The sequence below is a fragment of the Abrus precatorius genome, unplaced genomic scaffold (genome assembly GCF_003935025.1).
Source record: "Abrus precatorius isolate BTA unplaced genomic scaffold, Abrus_2018 Scaffold6, whole genome shotgun sequence".
Lineage (NCBI taxonomy): Eukaryota > Viridiplantae > Streptophyta > Magnoliopsida > Fabales > Fabaceae > Abrus > Abrus precatorius.
Genome location: NW_020874406.1, coordinates 19,329,013 through 19,355,523, shown reverse-complemented (window position 1 = coordinate 19,355,523; position 26,511 = coordinate 19,329,013). Strand labels below are relative to the sequence as shown.

The 26,511-nt window shown below is 32.3% G+C and overlaps 2 protein-coding genes across 2 annotated transcripts; one reads left to right on the top strand and one right to left on the bottom strand.

The window, feature by feature from the left end:
• Nucleotides 1–7,062: 7,062 nt before the first annotated feature.
• On the bottom strand, nucleotides 7,063–22,340 carry LOC113869232 (chaperone protein dnaJ 15-like). The gene is made up of 11 exons (XM_027505462.1): nucleotides 21,918–22,340; nucleotides 20,402–20,525; nucleotides 18,814–18,896; nucleotides 18,621–18,732; nucleotides 18,059–18,163; nucleotides 17,900–17,950; nucleotides 14,560–14,649; nucleotides 14,351–14,459; nucleotides 14,105–14,253; nucleotides 13,978–14,031; nucleotides 7,063–7,613 (listed from the first exon to the last, which is right to left on the bottom strand). Exons 1-11 carry the CDS (start codon nucleotides 22,049–22,051, stop codon nucleotides 7,377–7,379), a joined length of 1,248 nt encoding a protein of 415 aa, XP_027361263.1. The 5' UTR covers nucleotides 22,052–22,340; the 3' UTR covers nucleotides 7,063–7,376.
• A 1,116-nt stretch (nucleotides 22,341–23,456) lies between these two features.
• LOC113869676 (protein TIC 20-IV, chloroplastic) lies at nucleotides 23,457–25,551 on the top strand. The gene is made up of 3 exons (XM_027506124.1): nucleotides 23,457–23,604; nucleotides 24,254–24,339; nucleotides 24,741–25,551. Exons 1-3 carry the CDS (start codon nucleotides 23,543–23,545, stop codon nucleotides 25,400–25,402), a joined length of 810 nt encoding a protein of 269 aa, XP_027361925.1. The 5' UTR covers nucleotides 23,457–23,542; the 3' UTR covers nucleotides 25,403–25,551.
• Nucleotides 25,552–26,511: the final 960 nt, after the last annotated feature.

Below are 26,511 nucleotides of genomic sequence, written 5' to 3'. Positions count from 1 at the left end.
CCAGTATATAACACTCTAATCAAACACCGTTAGTCCCACTAATCACTGCTGCATGGCCCACGTGTCAACATCATATTCACCCTTCATATCTCACTTTAGATACGCATGTTTCACATTACTCCAACCTCTTCTCTCACACATGTCACGGCCTGTCATGATGGCAATTTCGTGAAATAAAGTCAACACAATAAGAAGTTCAGGAGGACTAAGGGGGAGCTTAGCTTTTGCTAATATGATGTTAGAGAACTGATAGAGAGAGAGAGATGGAGCTAGAAAGCTATGCTGTATTTGAAAATAAAGTGGTCACCAGTAGTTATTTAACACTTCACAGTTGGCTTGTTTGAAAGAGCATTTGTGTTATGACATAGAGGACACAGAATTGAATATAATAACGTTCAGGTGTATGTTTATTACAAAACTCAGGGTTTGGGTCCCCACCATTACGTGTTGATGATGATGAATAATTGTTTAGGATGTTTGCGTGATTGACGTTGAAATCTATATTTGTATATTGGTTTTCTTTCTTTGGGAGAGATCTGTGCGAATCTTACTAACTACGAGAGAGAGAGAGAGAGTGAGAGTGAGAGTGAGTGCTTTTTTGGGCTTGTAATCTCCCACTTAAAAAGCATAATAATCATAATCATAATGGCTTATAGAAATATTTATTTAATGAAAAAGGGGAAAAAAATCCGTCTTCAATTCTAAAGTCTTCATCACAACTCCTAATAAGGCCCCACTTTGTCGTTTCTTTCTCATGTGTGTTATCTATTCAAAGCCCCCCTAATTAGTCAAATTTTCCCATGTAAGAAAAAAAATCTTTGTAAATCCCCATAATGTGGATCATCTTTGCAGTGAAAAGTTTATATTCTTTTTCCACCGTTAGATATGATAATTAATCATCATTAGCATAATCTCCAAGTGGCCAATCTATTCAATTAATTAGCTACCATTGTAGTTATGTACTATGACATGGGTAAATGAAAGGTCAAGCTAATTAATCATGGCACCCAACCGTTAACATGTATGAGATTTTGGGGCTTCTTTTATCATATTTACTCAATCTTTTCTTCAAAAAAAAAAAAAATTACCCTTGATTTCTGCTTTTTTTTTAGCCTGTTTAAGAGTGATCTTTTAAAATTCCTTGTCAACACGATGCATGAAGGAATGGTTACAATGGTCATTTTATTAATCTTTTCAGGTGGGACCCAATCGTGAAGTCCTATAGAATATGGGGTCACCGGAGGCACTATATAATAATAATAATGCATGTAGATTTATGACTCACATTAGGATCTCCATTAATAAGTTTAGAAGAAAAAATAAAACAAAGGTTTAATGTACTGCTGAACCTAACAACCTTTTTGCTTTATTATGTGGATCCAATGATTTTGCTCTTTGGGTCTTTCTCACTAGTCTTGGCCTCTTGGAAAGGTTATGAAAACCAAGGCTGGGCCACTTTAGTCCCACTATGGGGCTCAAGGAGTCAATCGTACATTCACACAGAAGAAAACATGTACACTGAATTGACAATCTCCAATAAATGTGTGTAGTCATAAAGGTTAAAAGGGGTTCACGTAGGAGGATCAGTAGTTGTTGTTGGGACCAGTGGTGGCCAAAGAAACGCTTGTACCATTTTTGGCTTCTCCCTGCGTGTTATTTGTCTTCCATAAATGGCCTTTTAAAATATGTTTTGAATGCTCCACTTCTCTTTAATTTCTTTGGTTAGGCTATTTGACAATGAGAATTAATTTCAAGGTCTTATTCTGGCCATCTGGTGCAATAAGATTGACCCTCCAAACAATACTATCTGTAACTGATTCATACATCCACCTAAAATTGTGACCTTGTCTTCCATTGAATTCAGTAATTAAATTGCCATGTAGAGTAGGTGGGGTCTAGTTAGGACTTTATAGAGTTCTAAATCACCCACAAACATGGTATATGGTTGTTTTGGTTGTTTTGGGGCTATGGCTAGCTATATTGATCACCTATTAGGTTGAACCCCTTTTTCTTATCTTCAGCATCCATAAAAACAGTTGGGACAAATAGCATCCATTAATTGAAAACTAGTTATAAGTTTAAATTCTCAAGTAAAAAGGTCTAGAAAGAAAGGGGGGAGGGTGGAGGAGAAGAAAGAAAAAGTGTGGAGAGTTAGGAAGTGGGGAAAATGGAAGAAGTGGGTTAGCATAATGCTAGGCGGAGTTTGAAAATGGTTAGACATTAACTCAAGGTTTTCTCCACTGATGTAGGGTGATAACACATGGGAAGGTACATCTGATTGGCTCCGCACTGTTTGAACAAACATAATTAGGTCCCACCGACATTGGGACCACATGTGAAAGTTTTGTAGCACTTGCCCCACATGAACACTTAACTCTTCGGCTTGAATATAAGATGGGATGGCGAGAGACTTGTCCAATCATACTTTACAAGTCTTGTTGATTCATAAACAACTGTCTTCTTGAATAGTAAACTTGCGTTTCTTTATTTCTTTCTTTTGTATTATTATTATTACTATTTGTTTTCTTTCCTATTTTTTGAACCTGCTGTGATGGTTTCCACCATCAATTTGAGAAAAAATCACTTTTGGAGAGCATTAATCATGCTTTCTTTTGTTGTTGATTGAAGTGATGCCAATATTATCATTTAAGATCGCCCGAATCGTGATTATGGCCCACCAAGTTGTGCTTATCAAGGAGAATTAACCAATGAGACAATAAATCGCAATATTAAATCAGCGATTATTAAGAGACACGATCCTATCATATTAGAACCCCCATTAACTTTCTAATCATCTTTTGTTTCTTTTTGCAACCATTACTTTGGAAGCATCCAAAAAGGATAAAAAGATAAACTCCAATGTGACTTAATTTTCAAGTTGGAAATCCTTTCTTCGGATATGTTCAAAGCACTTTTTAAGCACTCCCCCAAACAATGTGGGTATGACTCAATTAACCCTCCATGTACTCCAAGTGACACTACCTACTTCATTTTAAAATTGCAACTCCTTCCTAATTAAAAAACAAATTGGTGGATGTATCATGGGGTGGAGTTAGCTTTAAGTCATGTGAAGTGTCTCTCTCTTCTTTCTCTCTATGATATTATATTAGTAATTAGTAATCTAAGCAACATGGAGCTATGCCTAGATTGTAGTCCAGAATGTCCACATTTATGACAAAGAAATTAAAGCTATTCTTAATGCCTTGTGCCTTTTACGAGTTTAAAATACACGTTCGGAAGCTCCCGTGAATTGAGTTCTATCTAGAGAAGGAAAAGGGGACTTTGGTCAATTAATAAGACAAAAAACAAGTGCGTGGTTTGTAAATAAAGTGAGGGACAGATAGACGGCTATACAAAGGCAATATGGCACCCACATAACATATAACCCAAACACATCCATACTTGGGGAACATTTGCACATGACATGACAAAATCTAATACCTGTCTTCTATATATAAATTAAACCAAAAGAAAGAAAAACAATGTATTCTAATTGGATTTTATCAGTATAATTCTGTTTACATGGCAGAGTTAACGCGACATGAGCACCAAACTGTTTGTAGCAATCTACATTTGTTTCAATTACCTGTTTTCACTTATCACTCGCCCAACTTTGGCTGTTTCTTTCTCACTAGCTTCCTCTTAGACTATTCAATTTCGGCTGTTCCAGCTTAACCTCCTGTGTCAACTTCTATAATTAAACATAGTTTTTGATAATAAAAAAATGTTTATTATTACTAAGCCTAGATTCCCAATATTTCTACTATGATTACGATGGTGCATTTCTTTTTTTCATGGTAATGTTTTTTCTCTTTTTAGAATAATTCTATATATAGGGCAACTCTTTCTTTTCTGAAAAACCTATCTTTTAGTGAAACGAATTAGTTTGGTATAGATCCCTAGTTATAAATAAAATAAAATATTGCTAAACTTAGTTATATATACACACATTTAAAATTAGAGGAAGATGACCGCAAGGACGCTCGAATCTTGCTAAACTTGAACAATCAAAGATGCATACTTGTCTTTATTTTCTTTTTTGTTCGCATTTCCAACTGCAGCATGGTTAGGGACAGTGGAAATTGAACATTAAAGGAAAAGAAGTAAATCATTTTTTTCTATTTTAGTAAATATTTTGATTTGAATTTTTAAAATTGAAAGAAATAAAATGATAATTTATCATAAAATATTTTTAATACATTTATAATTATAAAATAATATGCACATAACTCAATTAAAAAATACAAAATTTATTTTTGTTTTCTCTTCCCTTCGAAACACTCATTCTAACAAACTTAGGTGGAATGTGATTAAATTTGTAAATAAATTTATAGTTACAACACATTGAGCAAAAGAAATATAACTTTCACTTTAATTTTGTTATTTGAACAACATCATATGTAATTCTATGTATGTATACGAATTTTTAAAACTTTCACTTTTTTTTTTTGTTTTCTTTATATATTCACTTCTCAAAAGAACACTAAAAAGATCAGCTGAAAATGCATTTTCCGTTTCACTTTAATATCTGATATATATAATCGTCGCATAAATTGAGTTCCTTGTCGTTAAACAGAAATGTATAATATTACTTAGCCATATATGTGAAAGACATAGTTTATAGCAAGAAACTGTCCGCAAACTAAGGTGTCACTCACATATAAAATCAATTCTGCTTTAGATTCTCATAGCATGACTGATGAACGAGGAATCTACCTTAACACCGTGTTTCGGTTCACATTGAGACACCAAAAGAATATATTTAGAAAGGCATTATGGATTTCTTAACCAACATGATGTGCTTGTTCTAACTAAACAAAAACAAATGAGACTTACATAAAATATTCCTTAGGTTTCTGGCAGATTGTCCCTTGGGAAAATCCAAACAGATGGAAGAAGTGGCCTAACTCAATAGACTATATATATAGGACTATTTTCAGATTCAGAACAAGTCAATAAGACAAGCTTGTTTAGATTGGTGGCAATATGGTAGATAAACCAAGTGAATGCCTTTATCTCCACCGTTATTTTTTTAGTTTCTACAAATTAAATAAACAAACGGTAGTCTACATTCTGCTGCTTATATAACCGAACAGTGTATGTATATATGATCTATCCCATATAAAAGACTGAAATGGTACTGTAATTTATGATGGTACTTATTTGCCAACAGCCAATGTATGTGCCAATCTAAAGTTCAAACCATCCATGAGTTAATTAGGAATTGAAGGAAAGAAAACCAGTTAGCCCCAAGTCACATGGGTAAGTAATAGTGTAAAAGAAACTTTGCTTAGTGGATTAGGTTTGAATTATTATAGGAAAGTTACTGAAATGTTAGCTGGATTGCATATTTAATTATGACTTTCTTAACAATCTAATTGTAAGGCCTACAAGAAAAGCAAATCAATTTATAATTGAAACTCCATAACAATAGTACCAAAATGGTAAGAAATTGATTAATTAAAAATAATGGGAAACGATCATTTCTTTTAATAAGAATAATTATATATATAACTGAACTTTAACATATATTATAATAACTAGTCAATTATTTTTATAACTTAAATCAATAAACTAAATCATGTAAGTTAATCGATTACTTATTTGATTAAAATTTGTGTGAGTGAGAATTAAATTACTTAAAAATAATTTTTATAAGAGTTAATTCTTTGTAAACAATGATTTTTGTCAATTTAAACATTAAATTAAAATTTCTTCTTATATAGATCAAGTTTATAAAAATTAAAATAAATAAAAATAATTAACAATTCTATAGTCAATATTATTTTAATGTTTAATATATGATTTTAACATTCAAGTGTTAAATATAAAATTACATAAAAGGTAAAAATCAAATTACTGTAAGAACAACTATTGTTAAAGTTATTTTACACACATATTTTTTTTTATTTTAATCTCTTAAATTACAAAATTATTTTAAATAAGTACTTTTTTTTTATCAAAAATATTAACTTTATTTTAAAAAATTATTATTTATCTTCTTACTCCTTTAAATTTCAACAAAAACGTTACATTCTCCCGTAAATTTTTTTATTCTTCAATTTTCTTCCTTTTCATCTTTCTTGTTATTCATCATCTACCTTTTCATAACTTGTTTTTCTCTTCATTTGAATTTTAATAAAAGCATTTTATTTTATTTTTTTTACTTTTCTTCCTCTTTTTATCTCTGCTTCATAATTCCACAACTGATTCTCCCTCTCCCTTTTAAACATCAAACATAAATCTTATCTTTTTTCTTTTTCTCTCATTTTTTATCTTCTTTTATCTTTCATTTACGCGCTCTCAACTTATTCTCCCTTGTTATCTACATTCTTCTACGACCTCAATACACAATTAAAATATCCATCAAAAAATGGAAAAAAAATTCAAAGTTCAAAATGGGAGATGAAAAACAAATTGTATAAACATGGATTTAGGAAGAGGCAAAAGAAGAAAATGAGAAAAAAAAGGGAAAAATCTTATAAGTTATAAAGACATAAATGAAGATGTAAGAGAAGGAAAAAAATTAAAAAAAAAAAAAAGACAAAAAGAGACTCTAAAATTGTCAAAATATATTATATTTTTATTAAAATTCACAATGAGAAAAAAAAATTAATGATGCTAGCATAGTTTTATAAAATAAGACTTATTTACACTTTTATAAGTTAAAAGACGAAAAAAAAAAAAAAAAGATTAAACCAAAACAAAACAAAGAATTAAAAACCAATCTATTAGTTTTACTTATAATATGCTACTCAAAATATAAACAAATGTCAATTATAAGATTGCATACCTATCAATTGATCTAAAATTTAACATAAATAATCATAAAATAATATTACATAATTTAATAATTTAATTAATAAAATTTAACTTCTGTTAAATACTATTAAATGGAGTAACACAATAAACTCAATGAATGTAAAGGTTAAATACTTAAATTTTTCTTACGCGATTGCCATTACAAATTATTATTTAGAACTCTTTATTTTCTAGCCAAATAAAATGAAACGTCATCCAGAGTGATCTTAATGTATCAAACTCATTCACCATGGCGTGCATAATGCTAAACATAATAACATCAATTTTTGTTCGATGAAGTCAGCCTCGTAGATGATAACTAGTAAGGCCGAAGAACATCTCTGATGCAACAATAACTAGTATATCGTTACCATACCAAAAATTCAAAATTATACTAGTTAAGGATGCTTCATGGAAACTGGATGATGTGTCTCACTGGGCAACCAAAAATTAAACGAAATAATGAGACATACCTTCTAAGGCACCACATAACAGGGAAGAAATTAACAAAGCATTTTACAACCATGGTGGAACCAATAAAAGAAGGAAAAATATATAAACAAAATAAGAGCATCTCAAACCAACCTTTTATCTGAACCCTTAAGATTGATGTTAAACCATTTCTTTTTTCCCGATTTATCCTTTCCATCTGAACCTAGATCTTCCCCAGAGCTCTCTACTTTCGAATCTTCACCAGTAATTTTGCTACTACTACCATTACTTAAATTACTACCACTCCCACCAATATTTGCCGGCTTGATAATGGTGAAAGAAGAATGGATGGTGTCTCTTTCTTTCAGAAGTTCATCAACCTGAAGAGTAAAAGGTCAGAGTGTTGATGATAAAGTACAAGTTGCAATTCTAATCATATAATAATGCCAAATGCAATTACTATGCCTGATGATCACGAATGTTTAATAATATATATAAACAGGAGGAGGAAGCGCAAGGGGTAATAACACAATTACATTTTTGTAGGATAGTTATCTAAGAGATAGAAGAAACAAGAAAAGAGAGAATTTTGCAATTTGCTGTGGAAAGCAAACAGAATAATAGGGGATGGAAAAATAGATGGAATAGTGAGAAAGGATCCTGAGTTCTAGGTCAGGAAATGCTTCCAGAAATAAGAGAGAATAGAGTCTTTGTTCATAATGATTTTTCCTGTCCCTTTCATTTACCGTAACAAACCATATATATGACCTATGTGAAAAAATTTATAAACAAATTATAAAAAACAGCTTGACTTACATAAGTTGTTTTCAACTAATTTCACATTATTGAAAAAGCTTATGAACAGCTTGTAGAAAATATCTTATGATTCTCATATAACAGCTTATGTCAATAAGTTGGTATAATTATCAAAATAAGTTATTTTCAGCTTATCTCAATAAGTTTCATCATTAAATTTATGACAAATCATCCTTTTAATAAAAAAATTATTGAATAAGTGCTTAAATAAGAACCAACGAAAGTTGATTCGAGTAACAAACAGCTCAGTATCGCTTATGCAAGATCTCGAGTTTAAGTCTTTATGTATGTAAAAAATCTCCAGTGATAGACTCATCCACCACATCCAAGTGCACGACCTGGGTCGAATTTAAATTAAACCGAACGGAAAACTTAAAAAAAAGAAAAAGAAAGCTTATATTCAACTTATCCCAACAAATTTCATTGTTAAACTTATGGCATAAGTCATTATTTAAATTTTTTTATTTATTGAAAAGCACTTAATTCATGCCCTCGCTACATCTCAATCTTGGATTCTTGGTCATTACATCAAATGAATGTTAAAAACACATTTCTCCATGATAACCTCAAAGAAGAAATTTAAATCAAACTTTACGCTGGTATTATCACAAAACCTAATACAATTTGCAAACTAAACCGCTCTTAATATGGTTTGAAACGGGCATCAAGAGAATAGTTTGAGAAGTTTCGATCAATGCTCCATGGTCTTTCATTTGCACCATTTGCACAAAAAGCTAATATGACTCATCCCTTTTTCTACAAAGGATTTCTAAAGGCATTGTCATACTTATTCTTTATGTGGATGACATATTTTTTTAGATTAGAAGTGCATTACAAACCCAAAGACATATTTGTAAACAAGCACAATTATATTCAAGATATTATTCATATAAGAGAAGAGATTTCTTAATGTTTTGTCTCATATGATCACACATGAGCTGCATTTATAATCATACAATGGGGTACAATAGGATTAATCTTGATAACTTTTTGACAAGTGTACCAAATCGTTGAAGTAACAAATTAAATTATTGTTCACAAGAATTAATGCTAAGTATCAACTCACAAAAAAAAACACTAGTTGACTCAAAAAATAGGATATAAAAAAAAAAAAATTAAATAAGTGCAGAATTGTAAAAATGGAATTAAAGTTGCTAGAATTGAAATTAATATATGATGAGAATCTAAAAAATACTAATATGGAAATAAAAATCAAAATAACTGCAGAATGTAAATGCCTTAATTCCTGAAAGTGTGTCTAAAGACAATTAGAAAGTAGTATGAGTTAGGAATCTCTTATCTTTTTCCCTTTGCATAAAAATATATATATAACTCAAAATACAATTTTATCTAATGGTCAGACTTTCTAAAATACTCAATCCCAATTATTTGGTTAATTGGTTTTAAAACAAAATTAGCTTTCTAATTCCTTAAATAAAACTAAAAACATTCAGCATTAAGATTTAAACTTATTGGCCACATATCTAATCAAATCCTGATTATTATTGCATATCTAATCATATTCCTGATTATTATTAATCCCTAATTGTTATTTAACACACCCCCTCAAGTTAGAGTATATATGTCATATAATCCAAGCTTGTTGCAAATAGAGTCAACATGAGAGCCTGTAAGGGACTTAGAGAACATGTCTGCCATAGACCACTAAAATTGACAAAATCAATTGTAATTTCTCCTGAAAACACCTTCTCTGTTTAGTTTGTTGATGGAAGATTGGATTTGAGGCAAAGCGAAGTACAGCTTGATTATCTTTGATAATCTTCATCCCTTGAACATCTCCTAATTTTAACTGCTAAAATAGTTACCTAAGTTATGTAAGTTCACATGCAGCTGCTATCATAGCACAATATTCAGCTTTGGCACAAGGCCAAACAACTACTTTTTGCTTTTTACTCCTCCAAGAAATCATATTTCTTTTAATTAGAACCAACGTCCAAAAGTGGATTTTCTATTTGATGGTAATCTTATCCAATCAGCATCTAAATAACAAGTGATTTTAATATTACCATTATCTTTATATAATAACCCTCGTCCTAGTGAACTTTTTATGTACCAAAGAATACGAATTACAGCATCCCAATGGCTATCACACATGGCATTCATAAACTAACTACAAAAGTGATGTCAAATTTGGTGACAGTAAGATAGTCTGCCCACAATATGTTGATATCTTTCAATGGCTTTCCTTGACTAGGGAGAAGCTCAAGCTTAACATTGGGATCCATTAGAGTATCACACAAATGACAATCGAGCATAACTGTCTCAATGAGAATGTCTAAAGCATACTTTTGTTGGGAAATAACACTACCAGAAGAGGATTGTGTAACTTCAATACCTAAGAGGTATTTGAGAGGACCCAAATCCTTTGTCTAAAACTGGCTGAATAAGTAGTCTTTGAGTCACTAGATGCTAGTGGAATCATCACTACTAATGACGATATCAACAACATAAACAATTAAATAAAATGTAGTGGTCAAACACAAAATGAAGAGAAAAGACAAAATGATCGGCTTTACACCTAGTCATGCCAAATTGTATTAAGACCTAAAACATCTGAATCAAGCACAAGGAGACTGCTTTAAACCATAAAGAGAACGCGAAGATAACAAACAAAATGAGATTGACAAGGAACAGTAAATCTTGGTGACAATTCGACATAAATCTCTTCTTGTAAATCACCATGCAAGAAGGCATTTTAATATCAACTTAATGAAGGGGTCAACGATGAATGGTAATCATAGCAAGAAAAAGGTGGATCGAGATGATTTTGGCCACAAGGGAAAATGTGTTGCCATAATCCAAAGCAAAAATTTGTGGGTATCCTTTAGCAACCATGCAAGCTTTAAAACAATTCATATTGCCAATAGGGCTAATCTTCACTATAGAAACCAAATAGAAGCCAACAACATACTTGGCAGGTAGTTAAGGAAAGAGACCCCAAGTGTCACTAGAATGCAAAGCAGTCATGTCATCCACCAAGAGAGGAAGAATTGGAAACAAATGGTATAGGATTACTAGACTGAGCAACCATGACAGCAGGAGAGGTAGGCTGTTGGGATGCCTTGTATTGGAGAAAATCATTGTATGTAGCAGCAGCAGCACATTTGTAATTTGCTGTTCCAAATAAATTTTCACATGGAATCAGCATTATGTGGGTGTAAGTCATGGCAATACCGAAGTTGGAAGATGAACCAACAAAGGTCATAAGAGAAATAAGTTAAAGAGTGGACCGGGTTGCCGAAGAGAGAAGACAGGGAAAACATCACCAGCCTGAAAAAGGGCTCGCATGTCATTTTAGTACAGGCACCTCAGAAAGACACCAAAGAATGATTACGCATGCAGCAGCAGTTTGGGGCAGCATCAATGGAGCTGCAGTAATCAGAGGGTGGCAATGCTGATTGCAGGGGCACACTGGGAAAGGGGGTGTGGTGGTAGGCATAAAATGGCAAACAGTGGTTGCAGTACTGTTCACCATTGTGTTACTATTTGCTGTCGTGAGTACTATTCCCCCTGTGGGGGAGGAGAGATGGCAGAATGGGATGGAGGAACCAAAAGACTACCGATACCAAATACGAGAAGAGATTTCTCAATGTTGTATATCATATGATCACACGAGCTATAATGATTATACAATGAGGTACAACAGGATCAATCCTAATTACAAATAAATCAATTAAATCCTTAATTTTCACGATTGTATTTCATATTCGAATAGACCTCGTAATCGTAAGAAAGTGGGATTTTTAACTACGGACCTAGCAAACGAAAAATTTGGATAGGATCCAATCCAATAGGATCTCCCCCTTTCAAAATCAGATGTGAAGGTTTCCTCTCATCCGGCTCAAGTAGTTATACCAAATAAAGATAAAGCAAAGGGTTTCCACTTTCAAATTCTATAAAACCCCTAATCTAAAATAAAATGTTTACTCTTTACTCAAGTTCTCAATAAAGACTAATCAATATTTCATTTCTTTTCTGTCGTAATTGAGAATTGGATAAATAATTCAGAAAATACAAGGTCTATATTGACACTCCCATGGAAGTTAATGTGAAATATAAATGAGATGAAGGTGGCCTTCTTAAATACCCCACTTTATATTCCAAGATGGTTTGGTAGCCTTATTTACCTAACCGTCACATCCAAATATTTATTTTATTGTCCATATAGTTAGTAGTTCATGCATTCCCCTCATCATTTCCACTTTTTTGCAATGCACCGTATAATGTTACCTTCTTGGCACCTTCAATAGTGGTTTGTTCTTCCCAATCAGTTTGTCTCTCCAACTCAAAGCATACAGTGACTCCAAATACAAGAAAATATACTACTGGATGGGGTGTGTAGTTGAGTAATATTCTAATTTCAGGAAAAAGCAACAAACAAGATTCCCTTTCCAAGTCATCTTCAGAAGCAGAGTATCATGACATGTCTACTGCATGCTCAAAGATGATTTGGTTTCATAGTCTTCTCACAGAACTTGGATTCTATCAAGCACAACCTACTCCACTGCATCAAATTGTAGCAAATCCAATTTACTATGAAATATGAATGCACAAAACACATAGAAGTTAATTGTCATCACTACATCCAGAAATCCAATGATTGCAGAATTATCACTCTATTACATGTCTCAACATCTGCTCAAATTATTAACATTTTTACCAAATCCTTAACACGTCAATACCAGAATGTCCTAGTTAGCAAATTGATACTTGTTGACTTACGAGTATCAATTTGAGGGGACATGTAATGCAGCAAATTTGCTAGACATAAAAACCAGCAAAAATTGGCAAAATAAACTTGTCATTTAAAACCAACAAATTCTTAGCATACCATACCTAGACATTTAAAGCCAACAAAGTCTATCGGATTATATAGCTGTAATTTTGTATAATTGTTATCCTCTCTTAATTAGGATGCTCAGCTGTAGAATAAATGTATATATGGCAGTTTGGCTAATTTATAGGGTAGAATATCATCTTGTAATTTACAGGGAAGAATATTAGCTTGTATCAAAACAATATTAATGAGAATTCTCCAGCAGAACACACCGTTTGCCTACATATTTCTAAACTTTGACAGACCGAAAACATTTTACAATTACTTCCATTTAACAGACCTATTTAACAGAACTATAAATCTATAATCAAGGGTAGCCTAGGGAAAACTAAAGGAACCTGATAATTAGAGACTCTCGAGTTAGAAACCACTTTGCATGTTAAAATATAAGGCTTTTCCAACTAAGTTGCATAGACAAAGGCACCCATACCTGTTTCAGAACAGGTACAACTGTACAAGGTGTCACAAAGTTTCTAAAACCAGGGTATGGGTACAGGTAATAGCGGGATATAACACACAAAAGCATCAAAATTTACTCAAAAAGTGCATATAAGTAAAAGATACTCAAATTAACCCACTGGCTACTGCTCCCAAAATTAAAAATTACTATTATATATATATGTATATATATATATGAGGAAGGATCTTCTCACATTAGTATAAGTCTAAAAATTCTTATACTTGATCTGAGCCTTTCATTTAACTTACATCTAACGGATTATAATTTATTACTTCACTGACCGTTAGATATAAGTTAAATGAAAGACTCAGAGCGAGTGTAAGAATTTTTAGACTTACACTAGTGTAAGAAGATCTTGCAATATATATATATATATATATATTAAAGACTACACCTAGAGTGAGCATCTTGGGGCACAATTTCTTTTATCCGCTTTACGTTTAGAATTGGTATTAAGTTGTTGGACTACAGCATATAGGGGGTTGCCTAATTTTGCCCAAACCATGCAGCAGCAGCAGGGTGACAATTTGTAATTGACCTGACTTGCCACAACTCAATGGAACAAACACACAAACAGAGTTGAAAGTGTAGCATAGTTTAAGGCACTTACAGACTGCTTCTCTTGGGTGTATCGGTCAGTCACTTCTTGATAACGTGCCAATGCCTGAAATGTATAGTATTAGGAGAAATAACCGTGTATGTGTCTCAAAAGATCATACACCAAAGCCAATAATAACCTTTCTATATTCTGCTTCAAATTGGCGTAGCTCGATCCTTTTTCTTAAAATCTGAGCCTCAACATCCTTCAGTTTTTGAGAGGTTTCTTCATATGATTTTGCACAAATTGCCTCAATTGTATAGGAAGCAGTCTTAAAGAAGTTATCTCCTAAATAATATCAACTCAAATCAGTGTAGATGAAGCTTAAACAGTTTCAAGAATAATTACCCCAAGCAAGCTAAAGGACAATAAAAATTATTCAGACCATAAACAGCAAATATATGAGTGCCAGGCTTTAGTTCCGAGACTTCACAAGGTTGAAGACCTTCCAACCTTTTAAAGAAGGCGGCTTCAGGATCCTTGGCCATTGCTAACTGCACCAGAACACTAAAAGTAACCACCCTAAAAAGACAATTAAAAGAAAGAACCAAAGGAGGAGAGAAGAAACCCCCAATGAACAGAAATTTTGCATACCGCATTTACAGTTGAATCCATTCTGTAAACTTGAAAATGTAAGAAATACATTCCAGCAGACATGACCTTGCCAGTCTTCTCGCTATCTTCCTGTACAGAGGCATTTTTTCACTATGTTAAGTAACTGCAAGCACAATTTAAACTGCAGAAGCACCATACTATTGAAACATTGACAAACAAATATATGTGTTGTGTTTATTAAAATTTGTGCAATGAAAAATAACAATCAGTCCAAGAATAAAATGTAATTCTTCTTAACAGAATCAATGCTGCTTGCACATTTGCAGACCACAACCATTTTGAGCCTAGTCTATTCTTATTTTCCCATATACAGCTGCAAGAAATGTGTTTTCAACATTTTGGTCTCATTGGGGAACAGTGGATTTGTCTAGAGTTTGGACTTTGGAGCAATTTCTCATATGCTAATTTGAAGGTTTTGGGATGACTTAAGTCAACTTTCTTTACAGGCGTGCAATATATGCAGTGATTTGGGGGCATGGTTGGTGAGAAATCCCAACATTTTCAAGGATAATTTTTTCCATAATCTCTTCTGTAGTTTAGAGCATCTATGTAGCTGTTTTCTGGTGCTCAGCCAGCGGCTGTTTCAAAAGGTTTCCTTTCTGGATAGTGGATACTGTAGATATTGAGACCTTTGCCCACTTAGAGTGTTATTTCTTATATATTTTGTTTTGGGATTTTTTGGTTTCCTTAGGAGGAGATTTATCTGCTCCCGTACTTCTTACTTTCTTCTCCATTTTATTGAAACATCTCTTGTAGTTTTTTTCAAAAGAAAACGCTAAATGTTACAAAGATTATACATAAACTAACATGAGATGGTACACATATTAAGCATGACAAATTGTCTTTGTATTCCTGCCTTCATAACTGACTTTCTCTATTACCATGTGTTATGGTCCAGTCCCTTGGATCTGGTTATAGAACAGAAAAGTTTGGCAGTAAATCACCCAATGTCTGACTTCTTCCCGTATTTCCTATTTTATTAGCAAAGTTTGGGCTCGCTTAGAGAGAACCCAACAATTTCCAAGAATAAAAAGTACTCAAGATCTTTTCTTAAATAACAGATTTTATTACTAGTTAATATACTTATGGAAACAACGACTCTAAACCATCCATTCTAAGAATAGCAATTATAGAAAATTGCTCATATAGTCATATTAAGAAAAAGCAGTTATAGTCTTATAAAATTAATCCAAAATAGGAAACTGCCAGACTAACAGGTGAGCATATCAATCTAAAACACCAAATTATTTATTACCGAAGCATAATCTTATCTAGAAATAACAGTTGGCACTTTGTTCCTCAATTATTCATTTGCCTTTACAGATAAATCCAACACTTTAGCTACCAAGTTTGATATATCAGAGACCATAAAATCATGTTTGGTTATTTATTTAATAATTGTGTACTCCTTTTTGTAGATAAATTATTCATTTAAAAATAGTATCACCTAAAATATCTATATAGTTTCATAAGTCCACTAAAAATAGCAAATAAGTAAATACTGTACAAAGAATTGAAAGAAGGAAGTGCTTGACTTGATGAATTCAAAATGTGCATAGCATTTAAAAGGCAGAGAGAGCCATCTGAGTGCCTACAATTGTACAAATGAATGACATCAAGCCATTTGTAGTATTGGCATACTACATTGCACATATAAAGGTACAGTAACGATTAGCAGAACAAAATAATTATAGAGAATACAGTGATTCCTAGAAATCTAGGTACAGGTATGGCAGTATAAATTAAAAAAAAAAAAACAATAAATAGAATTTCACATAATAACACAGGACAAAATTGCATAAAAAAATGAAAAGTACATAAATTAAAGAACAGGACATCAAACATAAAAGGAGAAAAATATACACATTGTCATGAAAATATCTGAAATAAAAATAATAAATTCATAAACCAACCAGGCAATACTAATAATAGAGAAATTGCAGCACTACCAATAATTTGCTGAACAACCAAATAAAAAAGCAGTGTGCACATAATGGAATAGAGGAGTCACATGTGCACAAGAACACAGTAGTCATCCGCTGAACAGAGAATTTGTTTGTCACCAAATTTGCAAAAAGTTGCCATTAATAAGTTGAGATTAACTTATAGTTCACTAGGATGTGAGCATAACTAGGATGGCTTTAACCATGTAAGTATATGTCAAATTATTTTATAGGGTTTCATATAGCGTTGTGAAGATAACATTCCGTTTTCATAGTTATAAAATAGAATCATTGTAAGAAAAAAGGCAGATTTGAGCATCAAAAGTTGTAACATTTGGTTTATTTCATGTATAATCAAGCTCTTAAAGAACATTTTGAAATCCATGATGAAATTGTTCCCATTCTCCTAAATGACATTGATGATTGTAATGAGTGATTGTTGGGAGAAATGGGTGAGTAGATGGAGATGTTGCCGAAGATGAGTTGGTTTTTCATGATGATAGCTTAACTTGGGGTGTTGTTGTCAATATAAATGGGCCAGGTAAGCCTTTCACGTACACTAGGCAATAATAAAGATTGCCCTCTTTAATAATAAAGAGGGAAACTCCTTCTTGGCCTTCAAGCTCTAGGGAAATGGGAAAGATGGGACTTGGAATATCATGGAGATGAAGATTCCAATTAAGAAAAAACTTGTATTTGAATTATAATGTTCAGTTATTTTCAGCCTTATAGGCTTAATTAACAATTAATTTGAAAAACCAACAGTCCAAGATATTGCCAACCCTCATTTGACATTGACTTTCATGCAGACTTCAATAGGAATGTTTTCCTCAATTTTCCTCCAGAATGAAGATTCTTATAAAAGGCCCAAGCAGGAGTTTCTTCATCATACCTTGGATCATATTCAAATTGATGATTAAAGTAAAACCTCTCATACATTTGTTCCATATATAACAGGGTTCAATGGTTCTATAGAAGTAAGAGAACCAACATAAACATATTAACTCATCCCAATTCACATCAATTACATTATGTATAAAATCATTAAAAGATTTGTCTATGACAAGGAGAATGGAATTAGACAGCTAATGACCACATATATGGCACATATAGTCACCTAACTGATTGCATAAAAAAAAGCAATGGAAAAAAGAGTGAAATTTTAGTCTTCCTGTCTCCTGAATTGTCCCACTCCAGTACAAGTATTTTTAGTGTAATTGGTAACAAGATATTTTTTAAACAACAACAATTGAAGACAAAATTTCATATTAGGCCCAAAATTTCTACTAATAACTACCACAACTTGTTGGAAACACAATGTTATAAAGAGAGAACACAGAATAAAAACCAAGCAATGGAAAAATACGTACACCTACCTGCAATGCCAAGCCATAACCACCATTCGCATCTTGTTCAAAGTACAGCAACTGAAAAATAAGCCTTCAACATTACAATTCAACATAATATTATTTGCAGCAGACCAATGACAAAGATAGAGGAGTTATTAATTTATCATAATAAAAAGCATGTTATACCTTGAATTTACTTTGTGCAGTTGAAATAACTCGTATAACAATCCCTGATTCAGCTTGCTGCTCATTTATTGTCACACCAAAAAAATGAGCGCATTGTTTTTCTACCTGCAACATATAGTGACACAAGTTTAAGGAGGAGGACTACCCTAACCCTTATAAAGAGTATGCTAACTCTATTATTAACCAATGTGAGACATCTTAACACATTCCCCTCATGCTCAGGGACTGAACATCTGGTGCATGAAATTTACAGAACTAGACATCTGCACGGGTGAACTCAATAGAACTGGACATCTGTGGGCAGTCCAACATTCAAACTAAATAGACTCTAATACTATGTTAAAAAGATAAAAGAAAACAAGAAGGCATGAAAGAAATTTTGTGTGTTTCAACTACACCACGAAATGTATATTTATATTAAAAATGGTAATAATAATCATAGCTACAAAATTAAAAACAAATATACAGTTACTTAATTACTATAATTACATGAATACTATTTCTCTAAATAACATCTTTACATATATTTAACATGCTTCATTAACATGAAGGAGGTAAGAACCTTTCCATTAACAGATGTTCCAATTGGAAGGGGTCTAACTGTCACTGTTCCGTTTAGAGCTTCTTCAAGAACATTAGCTGAAATGGTAGTCTTGATAGGGACACCCAGCTTGCTACAAACAATTTCATATGTGATAAGAAACAAATAGAGCTAAATAATTTAAAACTTAAGTAGTTCCATAATAAATTCACACCTGAATAAAGCTGCAAACATTGTGTTAACAGTTCCAAGATTAGATAAGTCGATTTCCATGTCCATGGCATCAGCATCTAATGCCTGATATGGATTAGCATAGAATTGTTTAACCAGAAGAATGTTATACAAAAGAAATATATTGGGATTTTAATCATGAATAACAAGTTAACAGTTTTAAGAAATATACACTTTTAAAAGAAACGGCTTACATCAATAAAAGGAATACTAAATTGTCAAAAATTACTTAAATTGTCAAAAACTACTTAAATTTAAAAAATAAACATGTCATAACATTATAGTGAAAATAAATTAAATGAGTAATCACTGTATGGGTCGACAAAAGATAACAATGAACCAACAACAGAAGCAACACAGTTAATCAAAAATAGTTACCTAACCTAATGAAGTTTGTAACAATCAAGCCCAAATTTCACACCCTCAAGCATGAAATACCCAATTTTGGTTAAGTAAATGTAAGTCTAAGTATGTAACCTGTTTGCATTCCATGTTGCAAGCAGACAATATGCCCTTTAATCTATTTGAATCAGACAGGTAACACCCAAAGTTAGTGGAATAATTAGTTAACTGGGGAGCTATGTAGTTAGTTATTTAGTTAGTTGGTTGGTTGGGATAATTGGAAGAAATAAGGCATTTGCCTATAAATAACAAGAGAGGTTAAGAGAGAGAGATATTGTTAAACGAAAGAGGATTAAATCCTTTGGGCATTGGGAGAGTACTAGATCTCTTGAATACATGTGTTGAAGTCTCACGTCAACTATAAATATGGTTAAAATAGAGCTTATAAAAGTTAAGGCAAACTTCACCTTCCAAGCTACAGCTTTTGGAGCTGACTTATGCCAAAGCTCAAATTTAAGATGATATCGAAGTCCATCATAGATTCGATGTTGGGTCACCCTTGACTAGAAATAAAAAAAAAAAACCTAGGCCCACAGGTTTCCTAGTGCAATGTTAGAAAAAAAATAAATCAATCCTACAGTTTCCACACTCCACATATCCAATGTTGAGTGTGAAGACTGAAGACTGTGTTTAAGTCCACAGCAACTACAGAAATGGCCAAAATAGAGCTTTTAAAAGTTAAGGCAATCATCACCTTACAAGATAGCTCTTAGGTTGAGTTAGGCTAAAGCCCAAATTTAAGAACTTGGATTGTGCTAGAGTTTCTATCAATAACGATAATCTTCAACATCAGAACCAGTTTATATCAAAATCCTCTAGTTTACACCTCCCTTTATTCCTCTATCAATCTAACTGATGGATCCTATGGTTGGATGATTTTAACAAAATCATAAAATTCCATTGGTGTCAGGTCTGTGCTTATTATCTCCTAGCAATGGCTGAAAGCCTGAAACAGAAACATCTGGCACTAAAGTAGCAAGTAGCAACAAACAACTAAAGACCTTGCATAAGTTACAGGAAAGTTCAAAAACTTGATAGATTTTGAAAAACTCATCAATCAAGGCTTATTATTATATGTTTGTTTTCATATTATGGAAAAGATAGTGATGGAAAAGGAAAACCGAAAAAAATGTTTTGGATTCAAAAGGGAAGGACAAGAGGAAAGGGACCTCAAACCCTGCGCTATCGTACTGCCTTTTCTTCTCTGGATCAGACAAAATATTATACGAATATGCAACCTCTTTGAATAGTTCTGAAGCTTCGGGATTGTTGGCATTCTTGTCAGGGTGATACCTGCCAATTATACAAAGAAATATTACAATATATCTTAGATGCCACATATATTCACTATCCTTGTTGTCATTCTTATCCAGTAAATACCTAGGCTTACATAATGGGAGCACAAAGAAAAAGCTGGCTAGAACATCTTTATATTCCTTTAACTGATTTATTCTTCTTCTCCTCACCCTTTTCCCCTTCTTGAAAACAGAAAAGAAAAAGGGACACAACAAAACAGCCAATGCATGTTACTGGTCTTCTACCTTGCCATGGATTTATCCTTACAAATCTATCATGCCATAAGATAATTGAAAGACAGTTCCCAGGACCAGCAGCATAGGCACATGGCTCTTTTTTCTGTTTTCCTTTTCTTCCTTTTGTTAAAACAGTGATAAATAAATAATATAAACTAAAAGTTGTTATAGTGTATACATCATCAATCCCAGAACATTTAAAGAAATTCAAGCTGTTCCACTTCCACTCATTAGGTCTCACAGTAGGTGCAATGAATCTGTAACATCAAAGTACATTGAATAAGAATGTTCATCATCTTGAACAATGCACCAGTTCTTCTATAACACTTTAAAGGATTATATATGTTATTGTCTTACATATAATAAATTCAGAGAAAAGCCAGCTTCTCTATTTGAAGGGAGGGGAAAAAAAAACCCCAACTCTCCAAAATTCACACTAGATAAAGAAACAACTCCATTGCAGAGTTTAGTAAATCACAAGAAAACATAGCTCCATGGAAGCTTGTAAGTAGCTGCAAGCAAAGACCAAGCATTACAAAGACCCATTTGTAGGCTTGGAGTATGTTTGAGACTAAGGTTTTGGAGGAAAAAAGAGAGGAGGGCTAACTTTTCATTTTTAATAAATATTCTCTAATTTCACAACTTTCAAAATAAGAGATAAAATCATAAATTAGTATAAACTTAATATGTTAATAATTTATTTATTTTTAAAAAACAGTTCCGCTATTTTAACAACTAAAATTTGACACCACGTACCATTATTTCTATCTATCTACTTTTTAGCAGTACATGAAACATTTTCCTTTATAAATAGTATACAACTCTCTTAATTTAAAAATAAAATATCTGTTTTTTTTTTCTTCCAAAACCGAACTTCCAAACATATCCTAAAAAATAGCCTTTAAAAAAAACCTCGCGTAACTATTCCCACATACATAATTCACCAGTAAGGTGGCACAAACCAAAAGGTAATTTAAATAAATATATATATATACAGGGACATTAATAGTAGACATTGAATAAAAATAAAGAGTTTAAATGTGATGTTACTATCCATTATTAATAACTCTCGCTCTCATAATAACAATCTCCTCTCACTCACTTGAAATGCTTCTAAATATATAAAAGATAAACGCAAGATGATGAAACATACTTGAGAGCAAGCTTCCTGTATGCAGTTTTGATTTCCTGATCAGTGGAGTCTCTTGAAACAGACAAAACCTCATAAGGGTCACGCCTAATTGCTGGGGTAGAAGAAGAAGAAGCTCCTTCCATCTTCGAACCCATCCCTATTTCCTCTCTCTTTCACACAACCTCAATGCCAAAAATTCTAAGCAAAAAATAAATAACTAAAGTGCACCTTTTTGCTTTAAAAAACTATGGTACTATGTCATTGGCCTACCCAACTGCCCCAATAATTCAAAGCGCCATTGGATCTTAATACGGGGAAAAGTGGGAAACCTACGAACAGGGAATTTGGGATCCAAGTTGTAGCCATATAATACAAGTTAGAATTGAGACGAACCGAAAGAGGGTTTTGAATTTCCTCTTGGACGGTCAGGGGTTGTGTTTGTTGGGTAATGAAAATAAAAAGAGAAAAGGTTCCCGTATGACTTTCCATGAGACGAGAAAAAAACAATAATAATCGTCCTAATATGTATTTATTAATTTTTTTTTTATCTAAAAGGGAATTCAAACTTAGACCTTTCACCTGTTAATGAAAATTTACTATTTAAGAAGTCAATGGAATTATATTTACTTTATAATTAATTAAATTTTTTTATTTATATATTTATTAATTTTGTTTTGAATCTTAATAAATTAATAACATTTTTTTATATGTATTGATATATATTAGAATAGTAAAATATAAAATATTATGTCATTATTTGTAATATTTAAAATAAAATATAAATTATATTTAAATAAAAAAATTATTCTTTTATTAAAATTAATATAATATTTTAAACATAAATTTATTTTAAATTATAAAGAAAAAGAAATAAACCTAAATTATAAAAGTTTAGTAGATAAAATTTTTTTCCCTTAATTATTTATTAATATTTTATTTTATAAATACAAAATAAATTAAACTTTATGAAATGAAATAAATAATTAAAATATTTTTCTAAATAAAAGAGCGGTCAAAAGTCCAAAATATAGTAATAATTTAATTTCATCTTCTTTGAAATATTAGTAAGTCGAATTGGGATTTAGAACTTAGTGAAAATAGTTTTAAATTGATAAATATAAATAAAATATATATTTAAAATTATTCAAATTATACACATACATTAAAATGTATATTTTTTAATTAAAAATAGTGGTTTTCTTGTACATTTTAGGCACATTATTAAATTAAAACAAATTTTTGAAATAAGTTATTAAAAATAAATTTTATAAATATTATAATTAATAATTATTATTACTCTATTATTAAGTAAAATATAATTTAAAATATAAAAATTAAATTCTTAAGAAATTAGAAATAAGTATTTAATATAAATAATTAATCATTACGATAAAAAAAAATCAGCTCCTAAAATTCGATTTACTGCGATTAAAAAAGTAATTTTTATAAAGTATTAAGAGGTTGATAGATGGGAATTAATTTTACAATTTGAATACATACAAAAATACCGAATGCAGAATAATACTCAAAAGCACCGCCTTACCTTAGAGCCATGTCTAGAGCCTTCGCACTCCGAGGCAACGCTTATATATAAATATTAAAAAAAGAAGAAGAAAGGGAAACCCTGGCAAAGGAGAGAGAAGAAGATGGCACCTCAATTGGCAGCGACTCTTCCTCCTTCTTCTGCTTCTCTCTGTTTCACTTTCAGGTACCATCTCTCTTCTCTTGCAATTACAAATCACTACTTTTCTTTTTCCTCTCGTCTGATATATCATATATTGTATTGTTTATTATTATTATTATTATTATTATTATTATTATTATTATATCATCATTTTTATAAGGGATACTGATTACCCTTGAGTTACACACATATATTAAACCCACAAACGAGTGGAGCCTTTCCTCGTCACGTTGTGCGGATCCAAGTTTGTAACTCTATGGTTTAATATGACCTAAACGGCGTAGTTTCATAAAATATCAATCCTCTTTTTATTTATTTATTTATTTTGTATATAGGAGGTCTCATGAGGTTATGAATCCCCAAGCTGAGGTTTTTTTTCGCTCCGCTTTAGAATAATTTGAGTTTCAGAGTGCACTCTTAAGGTTAATTGCGGTTAGTTTATACGAGAAAGGAACTTAGATTAGTGGGGAATTTGAAAATTAGGGTACATTGTTGAGTTTTGTGTAGTTATTGAAAATTTGAAAAGTATAGTTTTTAGAACGACATTTGTCAATGTATAGAGGTTTGTCTCGTGCTTCAGAATTGATGGGTTTGTGTTGTTATGTCACGGTCTCTCTTGCTTCTCTGTTTGCATTTAGAGCTCACGTTTTGTTTGTCATTGGTTTTTAACTAGGAATAAATATTTGGTTCCGGAAAGATGCACTACAATCTGCAGGAAAAAGAATCATGCCATTACAGCTTTTGCCGGAAATTCTCTTGGTAAGTTAGCATCTTGCTTCTTGACATTTTTTAAGGGATTTTCTGTCTGATTTTAGTATTTAAATGGCTCCGTAAATTTGATTTTAATGAAACATTGGATCTCTGTGTAAGTATTTTTAAGAATAATGAAATGGGAGGACATTTGAGACTTGTGTGTTGATTCTGGCTTATCTTTTCATAACACCTGGAGACAGTGTGTGATCTATGTAAAAGATTTCACCTAGAAGGATAAGGCTTTTGTTTTTGTTGTTGTTGTTGTAATGCTAAGACATTAAGACATGTATAGGCCAATTCATCTAAAAGCAACACCTTTTTCAAATTGTATGTATTGTTTAGTTGCAATGCTTCAAATTGGTGTATAATTGTTGTTGTTGTTGTAATTTCTGAATTTTTTATTTCAGGAAAATCAGCTATCCGACTCACTGCTGCTTCATCTCCACTATTTACTGATAAAGAAGCTCGTCTCTCACTCAGACTTCCTATGTCTCAAACTCGAAGATGCAATTCTAAGATCTGTGGACAAGCGTTTATATATCATTCATCAGGCTTCCGAATCCCTGCAAATGCTGAGAAGCCAGAATGGTGGTGGAGGACTTTATCTTGTGTTCCCTATCTAGCAGCACTGCAGATGTCTGCAACTGGGATTTTTCTAGAACGCCTCCTTGACAAATTTCCATTCTTTGGGAATTTGATTTTTTATATCCCAGGAGCTGTCAACCGGTTACCAAACTGGTTCCCTATGTTATATTGCTATGTGGCTATTGTAGGAGTCGTAAAAAACAAGGAATTTCCCCTTATCTTCAGATTCCATGTAATGATGGGAATGCTACTGGAGATTGCTCTACAGATAGTATGGGTTTCAAGTAATTTCATGCCACTTATACACTTCAAGGGAACATTGGGGATGTATTACTGGGCTGGTGTGGCGTTGGCATATATTCTTATAATGATAGGGTGCATAAGGTGTGCACTTTTGGGCACATTTGTGAGTATCCCTGTTGTCAGTGAATCAGCTTTTGTTCATTCTCTATTCGGTTTAGGAGGATTCCAATGGCCCTTTTAGGATGTGATCAAGAGCATATGTAATTTAACAGGTGGTTTTGCAGTTGAAGTAAGGATTGTCTCTATTTTTTGTACTTGACTTTTTATTACTACCATATAAAAAGATGAGTGATATCAAGATTTTCTGCTGATTTCAGCAGTCTCGTTTGCTTATTTCATCTCTCCCTGCTTTACTTAAACATGAAAGGTTGATATTTATGTGATGTTCTTGGGGTATTGACTCTGGTTTCTACACTTCACTAGGGTTCTGGGTCCCTTTTAGTTACCAATCATCTGACAAACATGATTTTTTTTTCTTGAATTTAATGAAACATTTATCATTTTAGACAATGTTAAATCTATGAAAAACATATAATAATATATATATCTTATAATATCTTAAATTGTTTCTTTGATTTACACTGTGGCTGGTTATGGTGAAAAACAAGAGAAAGAAAGAGGAGGGAGATAATTAAAAAAAGATGGCCCTTAGAAGGTGGTGGTAAAGCTGTTCATGTTTTAGCTTTCCATTGATACCTAGTCTAGTCCCCTTTCACACCAATTCTCGTCCCTGCACTTGATTGACGTCCCTTTTGCACTCAGCAGGTCTGCCATTCTTGCCACTTCAGTCCACTGTTTCTGCTCCACCATTCTTGCCCCTCCACAAAGCCACTTCTCCTTCTTTTCTCCATTGGTCCAATCCACTTCCTCTTCTCCATTCTTTCATTGCTCTACTTCAATGCAAGGGTAGGGTACCATGAGTGTTTAATACTGCTATTGGTTTTCTGTTTGTATAGCATCAGGAGGTAGTTTATGGTTTTATTAAGCTGATGTAATACTGGAGCAACACTGATACTCTAGTCTGAATAAATCCCTTTTCTGCTGATAAAAGAAAAATTCGTTGGCCACATTTTGGTGAGTGTTGGTTTCATGTTGTATGATATGGTCCCATTTTGGTGTGTCAGGTTGCTGGCTGATATGATTCTACACTGTAGTTATTCTATGGATAGTTTCTTATATATATAAAGTTAATTTTTATGCTGAAACTCAGGTCAGATATGGAATTTGGTGGTATGTCCAGGATCTCTAATCTTATATGTATAGTTATCTTTAAGTACGTAATGCTAACAT